Source organism: Argopecten irradians, chromosome 3 (genome assembly GCF_041381155.1).
Source record: "Argopecten irradians isolate NY chromosome 3, Ai_NY, whole genome shotgun sequence".
Taxonomy (NCBI): domain Eukaryota; kingdom Metazoa; phylum Mollusca; class Bivalvia; order Pectinida; family Pectinidae; genus Argopecten; species Argopecten irradians.
Window position 1 is genome coordinate 1422635 of NC_091136.1, and position 12696 is coordinate 1435330.

At 36.5% G+C, this 12696-nt stretch overlaps 1 protein-coding gene across 1 annotated transcript in view; it reads left to right on the plus strand.

Annotated features, from left to right (window-relative positions):
* Nucleotides 1-12696, plus strand: part of LOC138317246 (mitogen-activated protein kinase kinase kinase 11-like) — a 48669-nt gene that overhangs the window by 18136 nt on the left and 17837 nt on the right. The window contains exons 6-7 of the mRNA XM_069258799.1: nucleotides 4232-4354; nucleotides 5290-5466. Of these exons, the coding sequence (XP_069114900.1) occupies nucleotides 4232-4354; nucleotides 5290-5466 (300 nt within the window). The remainder of the gene's footprint in view (nucleotides 1-4231; nucleotides 4355-5289; nucleotides 5467-12696) is intronic.

Below are 12696 nucleotides of genomic sequence, written 5' to 3' on the forward strand. Positions count from 1 at the left end.
AGGGGTAGTTGGGGGTATGTTAATTAGGGGTAGTGTTGGTATTAGTATGTTAATTAGGGGTAGTGTGGGTATTAGTATGTTAAGTTAGGGGTAGTGTGGGTAATTAGTATGTTAATTAGGGGTAGTGTCGGGAGATTAGTATGTTTATTAGGGGTAGTGTGGGTATTCAGTATGTTAATTAGGGGTAATGTGGGTATTAGTATGTTAATTAGGGGTAGTGTGGGAATTAGTATGTTAATTAGGGGTAGTGTGTTGGAATTAGTATGTTAATTAGGGGTAGTGTGGGTATTAGTATGTTAATTAGGGGTAGTGTTGGTATTTGTATGTTAATTAGGGGTAGTGTGGGTATTAGTATGTTTAATTAGGGGTAGGTGTGGGTATTAGTTGTTAATTAGGGGTAGTGTGGGTATTAGTATGTTAATTAGGGGTAGTGTTGGTATTAGTATGTTAATTAGGGGTAGTGTGGGTAATTAGTATGTTAATTAGGGGTAGTGTGAGGGTATTAGTATGTTAATTAGGGGTAATAGTTTGGGTATTAGTATGTTAATTAGGGGTAGTGTGGGTATTAGGGGAGTTTGTATGGGTGGGAATTAGTATGTTAATTAGGGGTAGTTGGGTATTAGTATGTTAATTAGGGGTAGTGTGGGTATTAGTATGTTAATTAGGGGTAGTTTGGTATTAGTATGTTAATTAGGGGTAGTTTGGTATTAGTATGTTAATTAGGGGTATGTTTGGTATTAGTATGTTAATTAGGGGTAGTGTGGGTATTAGTATGTTAATTAGGGGTAGTGTGGGTATTAGTATGTTAATTTAGGGGTAGTGTGGGGTATTAGTATGTTAATTAGGGGTAGTGTGGGTATTAGTATGTTAATTAGGGGTAGTGTGGGTATTAGTATGTTAATTAGGGGTAGTGTTGGTATTAGTATGTTAATTAGGGGTAGTGTGGGTATTAGTATGTTAATTAGGGGTAGTGTGGGTATTAGTATGTTAATTAGGGGTAGTGTGGGTATTAGTATGTTAATTAGGGGTAGTGTGGGTATTAGTATGTTAATTAGGGGTAGTGTGGGTATTAGTATGTTAATTAGGGGTAGTGTGGGTATTAGTATGTTAATTAGGGGTAGTGTGGGTATTAGTATGTTAATTAGGGGTAGTGTGGGTTTTAGTATGTTAATTAGGGGTAGTGTGGGTATTAGTATGTTAATTAGGGGTAGTGTGGGTATTAGTATGTTAATTAGGGGTAGTGTGGGAATTAGTATGTTAATTAGGGGTAGTGTGGGTATTAGTATGTTAATTAGGGGTAGTGTGGGTATTAGTATGTTAATTAGGGGTAGTGTGGGTATTAGTATGTTAATTAGGGTAGTGTGGGTATTAGTATGTTAATTAGGGGTAGTGTGTGGGTATTAGTATGTTAATTAGGGGTAGTGTGGGTATTAGTATGTTAATTAGGGGTAGTGTGGGTATTAGTATGTTAATTAGGGGGTTAGTGTGGGTATTAGTATGTTAATTAGGGGTAGTGTGGGTATTAGTATGTTAATTAGGGGTAGTGTGGGTATTAGTATGTTAATTAGGGGTAGTGTGGTATTAGTATGTTAATTAGGGGTAGTGTGGTATTAGTATGTTAATTAGGGGTAGTGTGGGTATAGTATGTTAATTAGGGGTAGTGTGGGTATTAGTATGTTAATTAGGGGTAGTGTGGGAATTAGTATGTTAATTAGGGGTAGTGTGGGTATTAGTATGTTAATTAGGGGTAGTGTGGGTATTAGTATGTTAATTAGGGGTAGTGTGGTATTAGTATGTTAATTAGGGGTAGTGTGGGTATTAGTATGTTAATTAGGGGTAGTGTGGGTATTAGTATGTTAATTAGGGGTAGTGTGGGTATTAGTATGTTAATTAGGGGTAGTGTGGGTATTAGTATGTTAATTAGGGGTAGTGTGGGTATTAGTATGTTAATTAGGGGTAGTGTGGGTATTAGTATGTTAATTAGGGGTAGTGTGGGGTATTAGTATGTTAATTAGGGGTAGTGTGGGATAGTAGTATGTTATTATTAGTATGTATGTTAATTAGGGGTAGTGTGGGTATATTAGTATGTTAATTAGGGGTAGTGTGGGTATTAGTATGTTAATTAGGGGTAGTGTGGGTATTAGTATGTTAATTAGGGGTAGTGTGGGTATTAGTATGTTAATTAGGGGTAGTGTGGGTTAGTATGTTAATTAGGGGTAGTGTGGGTATTAGTATGTTAATTAGGGGTAGTGTGGGTATTAGTATGTTAATTAGGGGTAGTGTGGGTATTAGTATGTTAATTAGGGGTAGTGTGGGTATTAGTATGTTAATTAGGGGTAGTGTGGGTATTAGTATGTTAATTAGGGGTAGTGTGGGAATTAGTATGTTAATTAGGGGTAGTTGGGAATTAGTATGTTAATTAGGGGTAGTGTGGGTATTAGTATGTTAATTAGGGGTAGTGTGGGTATTAGTATGTTAATTAGGGGTAGTGTGGGAATTAGTATGTTAATTAGGGGTAGTGTGGGTATTAGTATGTTAATTAGGGGTAGTGTGGGTATTAGTATGTTAATTAGGGGTAGTGTGGGTATTAGTATGTTAATTAGGGGTAGTGTGGGAATTAGTATGTGGTAATTAGTATGTTAATAGGGGTAGTGTGGGTATTAGTATGTTAATTAGGGGTAGTGTGGGAATAGTATATTAATTAGGGGTAGTGTGGGTATTAGTATGTTAATTAGGGGTAGTGTGGGTATTAGTATGTTAATTAGGGGTAGTGTGGGTATTAGTATGTTAATTAGGGGTAGTGTGGGTATTAGTATGTTAATTAGGGGTAGTGTGGGTATTAGTATGTTAATTAGGGGTAGTGTGGGTATTAGTATGTTAATTAGGGGTAGTGTGGGTATTAGTATGTTAATTAGGGGTAGTGTGGGTATTAGTATGTTAATTAGGGGTAGTGTGGGTATTAGTATGTTAATTAGGGGTAGTGTGGGTATTAGTATGTTAATTAGGGGTAGTGTGGGTATTAGTATGTTAATTAGGGGTAGTGTGGGTATTAGTATGTTAATTAGGGGTAGTGTGGGGATATTAGTATGTTAATTAGGGGTAGTGTGGGTATTAGTATGTTAATTAGGGGTAGTGTGGGTATTAGTATGTTAATTAGGGGTAGTGTGGGTATTAGTATGTTAATTAGGGGTAGTGTGGGTATTAGTATGTTAATTAGGGGTAGTGTTGGTATTAGTATGTTAATTAGGGGTAGTTTGGTATTAGTATGTTAATTAGGGGTAGTTTGGTATTAGTATGTTAATTAGGGGTAGTGTGGGAATTAGTATGTTAATTAGGGGTAGTGTGGGTATTAGTATGTTAATTAGGGGTAGTGTGGGTATTAGTATGTTAATTAGGGGTAGTGTGGGTATTAGTATGTTAATTAGGGGTAGTGTGGGAATTAGTATGTTAATTAGGGGTAGTGTGGGTATTAGTATGTTAATTAGGGGTAGTGTGGGTATTAGTATGTTAATTAGGGGTAGTGTGGGTTATTAGTATGTTAATTGGGGTAGTGTGGGTATTAGTATGTTAATTAGGGGTAGTGTGGGTATTAGTATGTTAATTAGGGGTAGTGTGGGTATTAGTATGTTAATTAGGGGTAGTGTGGGAATTAGTATGTTAATTAGGGGTAGTGTGGGTATTAGTATGTTAATTAGGGGTAGTGTGGGTATTAGTATGTTAATTAGGGGTAGTGTGGGTATTAGTATGTTAATTAGGGGTAGTGTGGGAATTAGTATGTTAATTAGGGGTAGTGTGGGTATTAGTATGTTAATTAGGGGTAGTGTGGGTATTAGTATGTTAATTAGGGGTAGTGTGGGTATTAGTATGTTAATTAGGGGTAGTGTGGGTATTAGTATGTTAATTAGGGGTAGTGTGGGTATTAGTATGTTAATTAGGGGTAGTGTGGGTATTAGTATGTTAATTAGGGGTAGTGTGGGTATTAGTATGTTAATTAGGGGTAGTGTGGGTATTAGTATGTTAATTAGGGGTAGTGTGGGGTATGTATTAGTATGTTAATTAGGGGTAGTGTGGGTTTAGTATGTTAATTAGGGGTAGTGTGGGTATTAGTATGTTAATTAGGGGTAGTGTGGGTATTAATATACCAATTGCTTAAAGTTCTAGTGTTTTGAATAAGGAATAATAATAATGAGACTTGAAAGCTGAAATTATAATGTATATCAATTACTTTCAGACTTTCGACACAATATCACTGTTCAGCATGAGTCGCCATATCACCATGGTCATCCAGCAAGTCCAGACAGCCCACCTAATTCTCCAACTTCATTTCATCCTCCCCGGCTACGGGCCATAGCTTGTAAGTAATATTCAAATTCTTCCTAATTCTCCAACTTCATTTCATCCTTCCTGGCTACTGGCCATAGCTTGTAAGTAATATTCAAATTCTACCTAATTCTCCAACTTCATTTCATCCCCCCGGCTACTGGCCATAGCTAGCTTGTAAGTAATATTCAAAGTCTACCCAACAACTCAACATCTTCATTTTATCCAACCTGGCCAGGGGCCATAGCTTGTAAGTAATATTCAGTTCTACCTAATTCTCCAACTTCATTTCATCCTCCCCTGCTACTGGCTATAGCTTGTAAGTAATATTCAAATTCTTCCTAATTCTCCAACTTCATTTCATCCTTCCTGGCTACTGGCCATAGCTTGTAAGTAATATTCAATTCTACCTAATTCTCCAACTTCATTTCACCCCCGGCTACTGGCCATAGCTAGCTTGTAAGTAATATTCAAAGTCTACCTAATTCTCCAACTTCATTTCATCCTCCCAGGATATGGGCCATAGCTTGTAAGTAATATTTAATTCTACCTAATTCTCCAACTTCATTTCATCCTCCCCGGCTACGGGCCATAGCTAGCTTGTAAGTAATTATTCAAAGTCTACCCAACAACTCACCATCTTCATTTTATCCAACCTGGCTACGGGCCATAGCTTGTAAGTAATATTCAATGTCTACCTAACTCAAAGCCCACATAACTCACATGTTTTAATTTATCCGTCCTCATTGTTTTTAAACTGGGTCTTACTTATGAACAACTACTTATTTCTGTTTTCACATAAAATATCAGATATTATCAAATTAAGCTTCTTTAGTTGAAGTTTCATGATAATGTTTATCTGACAGCAATAGTATTGCAGAGGTTAAACCTATTTAATTTTGTAAATACATATGAAGACTAATTTGGATACCAGAAACCATTAATTGGGTTGTTATTGTTACACTTCAGATCCAGCTGATGGGATCAAAGGTCAAACCTGGGGACCAAGCTCTGCCAAAAAGGACCGCCATCCGAGGTCATCAGTATTTTTTGGTGAAGGACGGTGGTCAAAAAGTGCTCCAAACTTAGAGCGCTCTCTGAAACATATAGGTGGACATTCCAATATAGGGGCACTTCAGGAGCTGTGTAAGTACCCAGTATTACAATCTAAATAGTGTAGAAAAAACAAAAGTGGAGAATTTAAAGCTTACAGATAAAAAATCATTGATATTAAAAATAGTAATGATGGTGAACTATACAAGTTGATTTCATCCATTGTCCAACCGTCCTTCTGTCCATAAACAGTTCTTCTTACTTCTTTCTCTCAAAATGTAATGAAGTGATCTGTCTCAAATTTCATGTGTAGCTTCACTTTGGGTCCTATAGCCAGTTGTACATCATATTGCATCATGAGACCAATCGGACCACAGGATGACAGATGGCAAACAGCTATTATTAATTTTAATAGTTGAACGAATATTACGGTTTATTTGTTGGAAAGTAAGGAAGGGATCTTTTTTTAGGTCATCTGACCTGAAGGTCAGGATGACCTATTGTCATCGTGTTTCGTCCGTCTTCGTGCATCCGCCGTGCGTCGTGCGTAAGACTATTTATACAAAAGCCTACTCCTCCGTAACCCTTCAGTGGATTACATCCATATTTGGTGTGAAACATCATTGGGGAAGGAAAATCATATTTTATATAAATGAGCCTGGTCCGACCCCTAGGGGCTGAGAAGTAGGGCCCCACAAGGGCAAATTTTCTTAATTTAAGCTTTAAAATCCTACTCCTCTTTCATCCTTGGATGGATTTCATCCATATATGGTGTGAAACATCATTGGGGAAGGAAAATCATATTTTATATAAATGAGATAGATCCGACCCCTAGGGGCAAAGAGGCGGGGCTCCAAAAGGGCAAATTTTCATAATTTAAGCTAGATCCTACTCCTCCTTCATCCTTTGATGGATTTCATCCATATTTGTTATGAAACATCATTTGGGATGGACAATCATATTTTATATAAATGAGCCTGGTCCAACCCCTAGGGGCTGAGAAGTGGGGCCCCACAAGGGCAAATTTTCTTAATTTTAGCTTTAAAATCCTACTCCTCCTTCATCCTTGAATGGATTTCATCTATTTTCGGTGCAAAATATCATTGGGGAAGGACAATCATATTTGATATAAATGAGCCTGGTCTCACCCCTAGGGGCTGAGGGGTGGGGCCCCAAAAGGGCAAATTTTCTTAATTTTAGCTTTAAAATCCTACTCCTCCTTCATCCTTGAATGGATTTCATCCATATTTGGTGTGAAACATCATTGGGGAAGGAAAATCATATTTTTAGCCCACCATCATCAGATGGTGGGCTATTCAAATCGCCTTTCGTCCGTGGTCCGTCGTCCGTCCGTCCGTCCTTCCGTCCTTCCGTCCCTCCGTCCCTCCGTCCTTCCGTCCGTTAACAATTCTTGTTACCGCTATTTATCAGAAAGTACTGAAGGAATCTTTCTCAAATTTTACATGTAGGTTCCCCTAGGGGTCTAGTTTTGCATATTGCATTTTGGGACCAATCGATGAACAAAATGGCCGCCAGGCAGCCATCTTGGATTTTGATAGTTAAAGTTTGTTACCGCTATTTCTCAGAAAGTACAGAAGGGATCTCTCTCAAATTTTACATGTAGGTTCCCCTAGGGGTCTAGTTGTGCATATTGCATTTTGGGACCAATCAGTCAACAAGATGGCCGACAGGACGCCATCTTGGATTTTGACAATTGAAGTTTGTTACCACTATTTCTCAGAAAGTACTGAAGGGATCTGTCTCAAATTTCAAGTGCATGGTCCCCTAGGTCCCTGGTTATGCATGTTGCATTTTGGTACCGATCGGTTAACAAGATGGCCAACAGGAAGCCACCTTGGATTTTGACAATGAAGTTTGTTACCGCTATTTCTCAGAAAGTACTGAAGGGATCTGTCTCAAATTGCATGTACAGGTTCCCCTTGGCGTACAGTTGTGCATATCACATTTTCGGACTGATCGATGAACAAGATGGCTGACAGGCCGCCATCTTGGATTTTGATAGTTGAAGCTTATTACCACTATTTCTCAGAAAGTACTGAAGGGATCGCTCTCAAATTTTACATGTAGGTTCCCCTAGGAGTCTTGTTGTGCATATTGCATTTTGGGACCGATCAGTGAACAAGATGGCTGACAGGACTCCATGTTGGATTTTGACAATTGAAATTTGTTATCGCTATTTCTCATAAAGTACTGAAGGGATCTGTCTCAAATTGCATTTGCAGGTTCCCCTAGGGGTCTAGTTGTGCATATTGTATTTTGGGACCGATTGATGAACAAGATGGCCGATAGGCCGCCATCTTGGATTTTGATAGTTGAAACTTGTTACCACTTTTGCTCAGAAAGTACTGAAGTGATCTGTCTCACATTTTATATGTAAGTTCCCCTAGGACCTTATTTGTGCCTATTGCATTTTCAGCTGATCAGTCAAAAAGATGGCCGACAGGTAGCCATCTTGGAATTTGATAATAAAGTTTGTTTCTCAGAAAGTACTAGAAGGATCTTTCTCAAATTTCATATGTAGTAATATGTACAGCTGTAAAAAAAATGTTTGAAAAGCAGAGAAAAGATCCCTCTTTTGTTTGTCAGACATAGATCATTCTTTGGTGGGCGCCAAGATCCCTCTGGGATCTGTTGTATATAAATGAGATAGATCTGACCCCTAGGGGCAGAGAGGCGGGGCTCCAAAAGGGCAAATTTTCATAATTACCCTAGGGGCAGAGAGGCGGGGCTCCAAAAGGGCAAATTTTCATAATTTTAGCTTTAAAATCCTTCTCCTTCATCCTTGTATTGATTTCATCTATATTTGGTGTAAAATATCATTGGGGAAGGACAATCATATTTTATATAAATGAGATAGGTCCGACCCCTAGGGGCAGAGGGGCGGGGCCCAAAAGGGGAAATTTTCTTAATTTTTGCTGGCCCACTTCCTGTTATCAGATTTCGGTCTCCGATCTCAATGAAAATTGGTGTATAGGGGTTTAAATTTATGCCTAACAACATGCAAACATTTTTATAAAGATTTTGGTATTCCAAGATGGCCGCTGGCCCACTTCCTGTTTTCAGGTTTCAGTCTCTGATCTCAAGGAAAATTGGTCTATAGGGGTTTTAATTGATTCAGAAGGGGGAATTAGGTGAGGACAATCATATTTTATAAAGGACGGAGCTAAGACCCATGGGGATAGTACGGTGGAGGTCCAAAATGGGGGCTTTGCTGAAATTTGGCTTTAAAATCTGACTCCTTCTTATATTAATCCGTGAATGGGTTACAACCATATATGGATGAAGAGCTACCAAGTTTGTTCAACAAATGACATTTACCTATTTCAGAAACTTACATATTCAACAAAGGAGTTCCTTGTATTGTTTATATTAATCGTTAACCAATACTTGATACTGTGACTTTGTTGTTTTGTGCAATGAGTCAGATGACCGTTAAGGCCTATGGGCCTCTTGTTTCATTTCTTAAACATAAGTAGACACCCTATGGTCCCTAGTTGTGCATATTGCATTTTGGAACCAATTGACAACAAGCTAAAACAGTTAGCCATCTTAGGTTTTGCCTATTCAAATTTGTTGCCGCTACAAATCTATTTCTCAGAACATTTTCTTTTGTTTGTAGTAATGCATATTACATTCTGGAACTGATTAGAAAAGTACATGTCATCAGTTGCTTATCTCGGATTTTGATAATTGGACAATTTTGCTGTTATGATGATTTTATGTGAAGTTTCTGTGTGTATATTATAGGGAAGATGGTAAAAAAGTATTTACTTGAGCTCAGGACATCATAAAGTAAATATCCACTACTAAACCTGAAATCATGGATTGGGTGGATGTCTTATAAGAGTTCTAAGGAAATTTTGTAAATAAGTGAACACATTTGAGTATACTTTAATTTAATGTGTAGTTGTAATGGGTCTATTGACAGTCACTGATGAGTCGACTTGCAGCTTATTTTCTGAAGGTATGAACAGTTTAAAGAGAGGTTGTGGGCTGGTATAGATGGGAATTAGCACGCTCTCCCTACTCAACGTGTTGCATGCTTGGTAACTTAGAGTTGCTTCTACCAGAATAAAGTATTGGAAGGTCAAAAACAAACCTAAAACGTGTGTTACTCCTAGGGCCTTGACAGATATGATGGATACATTGAAATAACATACATTAAATATATTTTCTGTTCTTATTTTCAATGAATACAAGAGTTAATGTCACTGTAGTATTTTGGGTTGTGGATTTACCTTTTGAATTTATAAGTCAGTTCAACAGTGTAGTTTTTACATTATTATATAAAGACCATATGAACACTGGTAACCCAAAATGTGTTAATCTTGCCGAAACTTGTTAGAATAACGGCAGAATACTTAATTTTTAACAAGTTTCGGCAGGATTAGCATATGTGCTTTTTTATTCAGTATTAACCCTTTATATTAAGACTTTTCCTCAGAATTCCAATTCGATTAATAAAATTAAGTATTTCTGCCGTAAAATTAAGTATTTTTCTGTCCGCCGTGGGTCGTGACGGCCGACGGCCGAATAACAGAGGGTATCAGTCACAATTACCCAACTTCGTTACGTGCACGGCTATTTATTGCTACATTGTCGGAGGTTGGGAATCGCCAAACTTTTCCAATGCGACGGTGAAATTAACAGATTCGGCGATAGAATTAAGAGTTTCTGTGTTTATATTCAGTGTTTCTGCGTTTATATTCAATGTTTCTGCGTTTATATTAACACATTTCGTCGCTTACATCGAGCGGGCGCGCCGAGCCGTGACGCAAGGTAAGCCTAGTACTATACATGTATACAGCATATAAAAGTATACGTTAGATCTACAATTTGAGTTTTTCGAGTAAATGGTTATTCTAGCTTTATGATGTAGATATTTTCAGTTTCAAAACATTCCATTTACACCACTTCAAAAATTCAAACAAGCATATATTTAACTTTAGATAAGATTATCAGTCCAATTTGATAGTGATATCAAAATGATGTTCAGATCAGTCTGGACTGAGATTTAGATAGCATATGATGTAAATTTCAGTGTAATAAAAAAAAAGTATAATGTAACACTATCTTTTTACGAGTAAAATCCCAAAATTTAGCATGAATATATCTAGAATCCGTGTTTTTATTTCATTCAAACTTCTGCTATAACGATATGATGAAAACACGGCACCGTTTTTGAGTAAAAATAAAATGTGGACGGTTATCAGTTATGTGATATTGGAGTTACAGTACCGAACTTATACCGAAAATAATATGTATATCTATATTGTTGCCTTTGAAACTTTATCCATAACGTTTACTAAAAAGCAGAAATACATCAATGGTATTTCTGATATATGTTCCTATATTACAGTTTAAGTGTAGATTTAAATTCATTATTTCAAAATTATACTAAATCCTTAATAGTATATTCATTGTCGACCGTTTTGTATATCATACCGAGATTTAATAGTATGATATATGAACATTTATTGTATAATCCAAAAAGTAACCACATACAGTGTTCAAATGAAAATTGAAATTACTCGTATACAGGCATTAAAAATAGATATAATATCTTGTACCTTTTTAAAAATATACTAAGTGATATTTAAATAAGTATATTTAGTGTGATAATGTTGTAACCCTTCTTGTATGACTATACATGTACATTAAGATTCGAAACGGTGAAAATACATGCTTAGAATTTTTACTAATACCTTAGAAATTACTGGAGATTGCTATATGCCACGATTCCGTAATTACAGTCTAGACCGGAATAGTTTTTAAGGTTAAACCTTTAGTTGAACTAGTTCTTAGAACCATTTTTGTTTCTGAATAAGTCACCTTCCATTTTTGTTTTACCTGCGTACGACATATATATATATATGTATGTAATATGTATTCCTAGGTATGATCAGGTATATTTTATTTCCATTTGCTTTTTTACAACTTCATTCTAAAAATGGAGGTGACAATAAAAAAACCTAGAGCATAGATGTAGGGGGTTTCCATAATTCAAATCACAATCCAATTAACGGATGTCCTAACCTGATTGACAGTAAGACAATAGCAAATACCCGATATAGTCCACCGAATAGCAAATTGCCCGCGGCCAGGTAATTACAGGTGAGTTCGATGAATGGCGTTGTGTACAGGTAAATAACATCCTGGTCAAGGTATTACATAACCATCAAACCAAAGGCATGGCTAATTATATATCTATAATGTCTGTGTATCTACTAGTATATCGATTAAAAATTGAAAGCGACCGCACGGTCTGAAAAAATAGTTTGTTTTGCTTAATATCTCAATATTTAGATCTTTTATAATATCGAAAGTATATTCTTTCTACCACATGTTGAAACGTTTTACGGTATTGTAATAAATGTATCTCGATTTATTCGGTTAGCAACACACAACGCAATGTTTGTAATGATAAATCATCGGTGTGTACGTATGTCAAGCATCATATCCTTGATGCTTTAATCAAGAATTTCTTCAATTGTTACGTAAAATTTCATTCTACAGTCACAAACTTTGCAATTCACAATGTATCAAAGATACAGACTACAGGAAAACATTATTTAATTAAAGCGTATTCGTTGCTGAACTCCTCGACAAAAAAAAAATCGGAAACTTTTATTTCTGTGTGGATTTTCTTTCATAATTACACGAAGATACCTGCTATTAGAGCACAAATTAGAGTATTTGAAACATCGAATTTCACTCTTTTAGTTATTTATATTCGAGACAAAGTTATTGTACGATTAACTTCACTCAAAAGTAATCATAAAAAAATCTTTGATCGGCTTTTCCTGTGACCGTCGATACAGCAATAAGCCAAGGACTATTGTGACGTCACACGGTTTAGGGCTAGAAAATATGCATAATCGGGCGGTCAGAAAATTTGACCTCGATATCGGCGGTTTACAGGTTATTCCGGTCGCGCGCCGCACGGAGAGGTTTCTACACGGTCTAATAAAGCCATTTCCAGCATAAACTGAAATTATCATTTTTGACTGCACAAATCCTTTAAATATATCATGGAATTATAAATGCTTATAAATCCTTGTATATATGTAATCGTGTTCCGTATTTTATTAACACTTTTTGAACTTGATTTAGGCCTAATAGTTATCGGACTAACGCACCATTTTATCATAATAAAAATGTAAATGTGTACAGATTACCGAGTACCCGGATGTACTGTTACGTGAATCTCCTAAAATTGCTGACTAAATATGGCGTGTGTGTCAATGATTATATATATAAAGTCAAGTGAATGTATTATATATGCCAATTCATAAATACTTG